Source organism: Takifugu flavidus, chromosome 21, assembly GCF_003711565.1.
Source record: "Takifugu flavidus isolate HTHZ2018 chromosome 21, ASM371156v2, whole genome shotgun sequence".
NCBI classification, from domain to species: Eukaryota; Metazoa; Chordata; class Actinopteri; order Tetraodontiformes; family Tetraodontidae; genus Takifugu; species Takifugu flavidus.
This window is the reverse complement of record NC_079540.1, coordinates 8,991,735-9,000,251: the sequence shown is the minus strand read 5'-3', so window position 1 is coordinate 9,000,251 and position 8,517 is coordinate 8,991,735. Positions and strand designations below refer to the sequence as shown.

Here is an 8,517-nt window from a genome sequence, read left to right as displayed (position 1 = left end):
CATTCCTGTTACGAGTCTCACGAAAAGAAACCAAACCAGATTTTATGAAGGTATTATTAATAACGTACTGAATAAAGGCATTTATAAATAACGACACATTTCACATTTTTAAGACCTCACCAAAAATGTACAAGTTACATGTCTCAAAAAGGATCTGAACAGGGCTATAAATAGTTGCATTAATACAACCAAAAGTGATAATTAAGGCTGAAATGATCACCAATGGTTCTCAGCTGTTGCTCAGTCAGATGTGGAGGGTTATGTTGAAATATGCTGTTTTTATGAGGACAAAAGAGGAACTCTCAGCTCCTGTGGGGTTCTTATATGTGCAGAAATCGATTCCACAGGGTTTGCTTCTTTTTTTTGGTACAACAGACATCACTCAACACTGTTCGGGTTATTCTGGCGCTCTCTGCCTTTTGTGGCTCACGCACGTAAAGGTCGTAGGTCACAGTCAAAGTGCTAATCTCTCCCAGACAACTGAAGAACACTGGCGTCTCCATTTCCTCCAACGCGCACACAGAAATGTCTCTCAGTCAGCGAGCTGGTGGAGACGGGAGGTTGAAACATCCCAGAAAAGCTGGAGACCCAAAGGCGTGTCCAGAAGATCAACGGGAACTTTGGGTTCAGTCCTGCTGTACAGAGTGTGCAAGGTGGCGGACGTGGTTTCAAAAGAATTAACAGACTAAAAAACGCCGCTGAAGTGGCTCCGGTGGTGAATAACCAGCACCGGTTCCAAAGTCAGTCAATAAAAGTGAAGCTCCGCCCTCCGGCCGGGGCGGAACCGCGGCGCTTCCTTCACAAACAGCATTCGAAAGTACAAAACAAAGCCAGAACAACGTATAAAACTTAACTTAAATCCTTAAATACTGTACACGTCACATCGAATCTCAGCGCTACAGCGGGGAGGGGGGGGGGGGGCACAACGCCTCTGAACAGGAGGCCAACAGTTCTGAGGTGACTCGCAGGAACATGGAGGGATCATCCAACATCTGAAGTGGAAACACCTCCAGCTGCTCGTACCGTGTGGCCGTGGGGGGGGTGGGGGAGGTTCTGTACGGGACGAGCTCATGTTGGCTGGTTTGGTTCTGCAACCTTGAAATGTGATTCCAGTTCATTTGAAACAATGTCGCGCGTGTGGAACTATTCTCTGCTCTTGTACTGACCCCAATGATGGAAAGCTTCAGTTCGGAGCAGCACCCCCCCCCACCGCCCCCCGCTTCTCTTCTTCTGTGTGCAACTTCCTGGGAACACTTGGGAAAAGCAGCAGCACAGCAGGTCACAGACAAACAGCGGGCCGCCTCTCGGCTCAGGATTTGGCCCCTCTGATCGGCTCTTGGGGGGGTTAGGCGCCGGGCGTGGGCTGCCCCCCCCTGGTCAGGAGCCACGCGACCAGGCTGAAGACGCCCATGGCGGCCAGTCTCTTCAGCAGGGCCATGCTGTCTTTGGGGATGATCACCTGGGCCAGGTCGTTGGTGATGAGGGAAATCTCATGAGCCACGCACACAAAAATAAAAGTGCTGACCAAGATGTTCAGGGAAGGGTTTCCTGGGATCAGGACCAAAATTCCCTTGGTGTCGGCCGCCAACCAGATGTGGTACTGGCATATGAACAGCTGGGGGGGGGACAGAGCAGTCAGAGTCAAGTGGGACCAAGCCTGACAGGAGACCAAGGACACTCACCTCCAAAGAGATCTTCCCAAACCAGGCAAAGAAGGAGCTGTAAACAGAGCGGACGTAGCCAGGAATGTTCCTGATGAGGACGAAGGACAGAATCTGTGGAGCGGCAGCAAAACCCAAGAGGTGATTCGCCACGTTCCTGCCGCCTTGTTCACAGAACAGAGCAGAAGAGTCTTTACCTGCACCACGGAGATGTACGGATGCATCTCGTTGCATTCCGTCTTATTTTTGCAGCTGCTGGCCCATTTCGAATACATCTAAAGCACAGAAACGGGAGGACAACCAGGTTTTTCAGGGAAGGTGAAGGCTCCTGGGAGTTCACAAACAAGAACTTAATCCAGACCGTCACATGAGGCTTAGAAACTGTGTGTTTAGGGGCAATAAAGTCTTTTACACACTCCCCGTGTGACCACTCTCAGCTGCTCAAGCAGCCTTTGAGATAAGGCAGCAGCTCCCAAGCCTCGTTCCTGTGGGACCACAACGTGTGTCCTGCTGCAGGGCCAATCCCAGCACTAAATAGTCCCCGGTACTAAAACACAGACGCATCACGGGCAGGAGCCTGTGTGTTAGAGAAGCTGGAGGTCTTACTATAAAAGAGACGACAGAGAGGAGGAGCAGCAGGTTGGAGATCCTGGCAGAGAAGAGGGCCTCTCCTTTGCTCTCCGACAGCACCTGACACTTCTGAAGCACCAGGTAGATGAAGGCAAATAACATTCCGTGGATCACCGCCTGCGACGCAACACGGCACCGTTAGACCCGCCGGGGCGCTGGAGGGGGCCGGAAGGAGGAGAAATACTTACAAACCGGTCCAGCTTCCACCTGAACCACCACTCTCGGACGCTTCCGTTCCGCTCAAACAGCTTGGAGAGGGGCCACGCTGAGAAGATGCTCTCGAAGAAACTCTGGAACAGAGCGGCGGCGTGATTATTACGGGCCGAGCGCCTCAAACGGCGAGCGGGCGACGGAGCCCGGTCGAAAACGCCGCGTCTAAATACCGTTTGAAGGCACCCACCTGTGAAAACGCAAAGAAGCAGATAAAGAGCAGGAGCCCCAGGAGCTTCACCACCACCCCCATGTACCACACGCCACCACCTGGTGAGAGGAAGCCCAACATCAACCATCTACTCCAGAAGCGTCGCACCCGGACTAGATGACACCTACTGTTGGCCTTCTTCTGCAGGATCTGAGGCCACACGACCAACGTTCCATAGATGATGAAGAACCAGAAGGTCACTAATGGCACAAAGTAATAGAACTGGTAAGGCCGGTCCATGACCACGCACAGGACCAGGACCAGGAAGTTGAGACGGAACAGGACCTGGCGTGGAAACAAGACGCATGAAAGGACATCGTGGAGGGTCCTGATGAAGGCGGAGCCGGGGAAGCTCACCTGGCACACTCGATACAGACCGAAGTCTCCTTTCAGCCAGAAGAAGGAGAAGTGCCCGTAGCCGGTCTGAAAGAGGTACGCCGCCACCAGCACCCGCACGTGCATGTACACGGGAAGAAACTGAGGAACAGACGGGAACGGTGAAACCTTCTCCCCCTCACGGGCGCCGCCGACGTGGGCGTGCGAGGAGGACTCACCACGCTGGCTCCAGATATGTGGTAGATGAGGATGACCAGCTGCATCCAGCCCTTCCACTCATCCGTCTGCTCCCGGTTCAGGAGCTTGGTCTGAGGAAAGCAGAGCCGGTCCTTCCCGTTATTCCCAGATTCCCCTTCCCACGCTCCATCCAACCAACCAACCATCTCACCTCCTTGCTGTTTTCACTGTAGAAGACCCCCAGGATGAGGATGTAGATGAGCGGGATGAAGAAGGTGGAGTGGCTGTAGAACTTCTGCTCCTTCATGAACACGTCCGCCCTGTCGCAGAGGTAGAAATACGCCATGATGACGCCCATCCTGCAGAGCGCCTGGAGCGCCGCCTTTGGACCCGGCGGGACAGCTGCGGTGGCCGGCTTCTTCTCTTCCAGGCTCTCTACGTCTGGGGGCACGGGCCGCCGGTGGTGGCTGCTGCCCAGGAGGTGGAGGAGCAGGAAAACCAGGGCGGAGCCCAGGAAGAAGCAGGCCGAGAGCTTCTGGAGGCGGTTCGGGGGGGGGAACGTCTGGCAGCAGGAGCCGTCGATGGGCTTCAGCAGCTTATTGCACACGGAGTTCATCAGCACCGCGGCTCCCTGGGACGGAGGCGACAAGGAGACACGCTGTTGCCGTAGCGACCGACGCGCGACAGTGCTAAAGGACACGTCTGGAATCATCTCCCTACCACGCTCCTGGTGCTCTCGGGCAGGTGTAGGCCGTCGTCCGACTGGGCGATGGTTGCCATGGCGGCCTGGCGCGTTGCAGCCAGCAGCTTGACCCTGGACCCGCCGTCGGCCGGGCCGGGCTTCAGAACCTCCACCGCGGCCTCGTTGTACAGCTCCAGCTGTTGATTGGTGATCATCTTCCTGCTGTCACTCAGGGCCTCCTCGTTCACCGGGTCTGCAGCCAGAGCGAGAGAGAAACCCCTCACATGCTTCCCGTCGCTCCGAACGTTCCCCCTGCTTCAGGAGCGAGGCGCTCTCACCTTGCAGAACCCAGTAGACCTCTCCGTGCTGGGCCAGCTGCTGCAGGTGCGCGGCCATGGCCGTCAGGTTGGCCCGGTACTGCTGCAGAGCCTCGCTGCTGCCGCTGTGCAGCTTGATGGACCACTGTGGCGAACGGATTAACGGGTGAGCTCAGAACAGGACGCGCAGCTAGCTAAACACTCATTATGCAGCTTACTGCGGCAGCTGCAAGGACCACAACATCTGGCTTTGGAGACGTCTCCTGCAACAACAGGAGGCACAATCACAAACCCAAAGCCCCTCAAAGCACAAACTGGACCGTTTCAGCTTGATTTCACCCTCTTTTAAAGCCCCTCGGAGGACACAGGTCCTCTACTCACTTGGGTCCATGACACCAAGCGTTCTTTCATGGAGTTATTTGCCTCTGGATGCCACAGGAAGTCCTTCAAAAGACATTTGTTAATCAAACGTTTGACTGAGAAGTGACGGAGAACCTCCCATTTCACAGAGAGCTCACCACATTGACAGAGGAACCCGGGTCTTCAAAGGAAATGTCTTCATGCTTCACACGTTCCATCAGGACAGACAGAGAAAATCAGTTATTTACCTCCGTTTGCTAGTTAATCACCTGCCTATCTGTAGCGCTAGCTAATGCTACATTTATGCGCGGAGGCACGCTTGCATTCCAAAAACGCCGCCACGGAGCACTTAGCATTCCGTCCTCTCTTCCCAGGTGGGAGCTTTTAATCCCAAAGACGCTTTAAATAATTCATTTTCCCCATAATCACCTTGTTTCCATCTTCTCTCCGCTCAGGGTCAAGAATTTTGATGAAGGAGTAAAACAGCTGCCTTATCCTCGAATCCCCAAGAAAGGCCACCCTCTTTCCAGCGAGGCAGCTTTTGGCTTCACTGTCAGACAAAAACGAGGGTGATGAGACGGAATTAGCGGCCAGCAGCCTCCCGGCGTTCATCATTTTTAGGATGTAACAGGAAACGGTATTATTACAGTCTAACATTTCAACGATATCCTTCCAGCCTGCTGCAGGAATCCCAACAATTCCCCTTACCGTATTTTCACAACCATAAGGCGCACCGTATTATAGGGCGCACCTTCAATTAACGCCATATTTTAGAACTATTTTCATACACAGGGGCACCGTGTTATAAGGCGCAGAGCATAGAAACTGCGTAGTGCCTGTGGTTTCATGACGCATTCACTAGCTCGAGCTGCGCTAAAAGGAATGTCAATAAGACAGTCAGATAAGATAATAGCTTTATTAATAGAATACAAACCGGCGTTCTCACAACTCCATTCACTCCCAAAATGAATAAACAGAATGAATATTATTTTTCCCTAGTGACGTAGTGTTTTCGCGTAACACAGTTCGTTTAATAACAGCGAGTTATAACAGGCAGTGCAACATTTTTATCACGTAGTACCGTTGCTGTAAATCAAACGTTAGTGCAAACACAATATACGGTAACTCGAACTCTCAAAGTAGTGCAAAGCGATATAACAATATCGCTATATAATATAACAATAGCAATATAACAACGTTGTTCAAACGGTAATGTCCATATTCACAGTATGACCAGCCTTGTTAAGTTGTAAACACACAAAACAAACACGTAAAGGTGTCCGAATTGAACAGTTGTGCGAATACGGCGTCCAACATGGCCGCTCCGTCTCGTCAAAGTCGTCATCAGGGTCGGTGTCGCTGATGTTGCATTTCAGTGACAATCCCTGCCTTCCTGAAAGCTCGGACCACGGTCGAGTGGCGTATGACGCTCGGCGCCGTCTCCCCGTCTTGGTGAACGTGTGTTCGCCGTTCGTCATCCACCGCTCCCACGCAGTTCGCAGTCTAGCTTCGAATGCCCCGTTGACACCAATATCTAGCGGCTGGAGTTCCTTTGTTAATCCACTTCTTGCTTTGTTTCCTCGGAAGCTCCGTTGAGTCTTCTTTACCTGGCGCAGGTCGTCTTGTTGCTTCCTCCACTTCCGCACCATTGATTCGTTCACGTTAAATTCTCTTGCCGCTGCTCTATTTGCGTGTTCAACTGCGTGACTGATAGCCTTCAGTTTGAACTCTGCGTCGTAAGCGCGTCTCTTGCAAGGAGCCATTTTGGGGTCTTTACAGACAGAAATGGTTTGGGACTGAACTAGAATTCCTATTTATCGCTCTTACTTATCGCGCCTAGTGACTACGGTAGCCGCGATTAACCAATATTACCGTAATCCATACAAAAGGCGCACCGGGTTAAAAGGCGCACCGTCGATTTTTTAGAAAATTCTAGGCTTTTAGGTGCGCCTTATAGTCGTGAAAATACGGTATTTTGATGCTGTCGGCGGCTTCATGCTACTCACGTGCTTTTGTACTTGTGCATCATGCAGCCATAAGGCTGCCACACGTTCTCCCCCAGGTAACGTCCTCTGGACAGCAGCCATTCACACGAATCGCTCCCTGAAGGCAGCACACGAACAAAAAGCATCAGTACCTTTAAAAACACAGCCCTTTTATTTCACTGTGCACGCGAGTGGCAGGAACCTGCCGCCTCTATAGTGCCCCCGTCTATTCACCCCATGCTGTAAAAAGACTCACACAATGCAGAGCCCTGCTAGGGGCCATCGGCCCTTCGACTCAACCATAAATCTCTCCAGCTATTCATTAGAGTGGCAAATGAATAGAGCCATCTGCCACTGAATCAACCCATGCACGCAGGCTGGGAGACGTGGACGTGCACCGTGCTGTCATCTCCAGCCAAGGCAGCTGCTCCCACATTCATCTGACCTCCCGTACAGGGTCGACTGGAGGGGGGGGGGGGTCGAGGTGCGCTGAGGTGCTCCAACATTGACATTAAGGGCCACTGAGATGTGGCTTTAGAATTCGTGCGTCTGCAGCAGTTTGGATGTAAACTGACGATCGTGCAGCTGGAAACACGCAGGAATCAGAGATACAAAAGCACCGCTGTCCCCAAATCACAGCCGGTGGTCGCGTCTCCAGGGAGACTGTCCTCGTCCCAATTACAGTTTTGCTCCAGCAAGTAGCAAGATGAGGTAGCGCACGACCCGTAATCAAGCGCGTCCTGACAGGCGCATGTAAACACGGCTAAATGCGACGTTAGCTCGGTGCGGCTAAGCCAGGGAACCGAGGCTGATCTGCGGCCAACATCTACGAAATCCCCGCCGCTCCTCACCATCCACACACTGTCCAAAAACAGCCACATGCGAGACCAAAACAGCGGGGGACAATAAGACTGCGGCGATCCGCAGGCAAGGTTAGCGTATCGGGGTAGTAGCAGACAGCTAGCTAGCGTTAGCATTAGCTGGGTCCTACTGGCTTTATTTTAACACAAATAAAGGCCACTTACCTCCATAATAGCGAGAAACCGTGTGGGAGACCAGCAACACAACAACGAGGGCCAGCGATATCAGCTTGGCATTTTTAATGGTGAAATAATGATTTATCTCGCGTTTGCCCAGGCTGTAGGCCAGGACCGCCATCTTTGCTCCTCCATGACAACAAGCGCCCGAGCAGTGAGCAGACTGGCGGCAGCGGCGGCTCCGTCCGCCGTCTGGGGCGGCAGCAGACGCCGCCTCCGCCGCATCACCGCCGAGTCACGCCCGGTGCACGAGCACCGCGGCGCGGATTCAAACTCGCATCCCGACGAAGGGCCCGTTTAAAAGTGGCACCGAACTTCAGCAACTAAACTCGGTAAAAAAAAAAAAAAAAAAAGTTGGTGTAAAACTGTTGTTTTTAACTTTTTCAGTCAAAAACAGGCAAAGTTTAAATGCTTGCTCTGGAATAAGCAGTTATGGAAGGCAAGTAATATTGAATTATTATTTTATTTTATTTTTAAGAAAAAAAGGATCATATTCCCCTTTTTGACAATGTGGGTGCACTTACAATTAATCACCGGCAGGTGTCACTAAAGTCTGTAATTAGGTATTTTGTGTTTAAATGGAAAATCAACACAGGACTTGTGTGTCGAATTTTACAGACGTTACAGAAACGCGGTTTGTGCACCAATTGGCCTAAACAACTCTCTTTTCAACTTCTCCCAACAAACTACTGTGAAATAAATCTGAACTTAAATGCCTCAGCAGCACACTGCCTTAAAAAAATCCCTGTCTTGCGACTTTACGAGCCTTTTTAAGCTGTGGTCGCGTCAGACAGGTTGGAAATCTTCTGGTCAGGATGGCTTCGAGAGAAGAGATAAAGAGGATGATGCCAGATGTTGCAGCATTGGAGTAGAAGTTGAACTTTTTAAGCGTAATAAACAGAAACACCGTG

At 51.8% G+C, this 8,517-nt stretch overlaps 1 protein-coding gene across 1 annotated transcript; it reads right to left on the bottom strand.

Moving 5' to 3' along the window:
- Positions 1 to 40: 40 nt before the first annotated feature.
- Positions 41 to 7,915, bottom strand: casd1 (CAS1 domain containing 1). Its single transcript, XM_057020001.1, has 18 exons — positions 7,595 to 7,915; positions 6,591 to 6,687; positions 5,014 to 5,134; positions 4,743 to 4,787; positions 4,606 to 4,668; positions 4,443 to 4,487; positions 4,246 to 4,369; positions 3,946 to 4,160; positions 3,437 to 3,856; positions 3,267 to 3,356; positions 3,070 to 3,189; positions 2,841 to 2,997; positions 2,692 to 2,771; positions 2,480 to 2,581; positions 2,268 to 2,408; positions 1,859 to 1,936; positions 1,683 to 1,775; positions 41 to 1,615 (listed from the first exon to the last, which is right to left on the bottom strand). The coding sequence occupies exons 1-18, from the start codon at positions 7,725 to 7,727 to the stop codon at positions 1,346 to 1,348; spliced, it is 2,394 nt and encodes a 797-aa protein (XP_056875981.1). The 5' UTR covers positions 7,728 to 7,915; the 3' UTR covers positions 41 to 1,345.
- Positions 7,916 to 8,517: the final 602 nt, after the last annotated feature.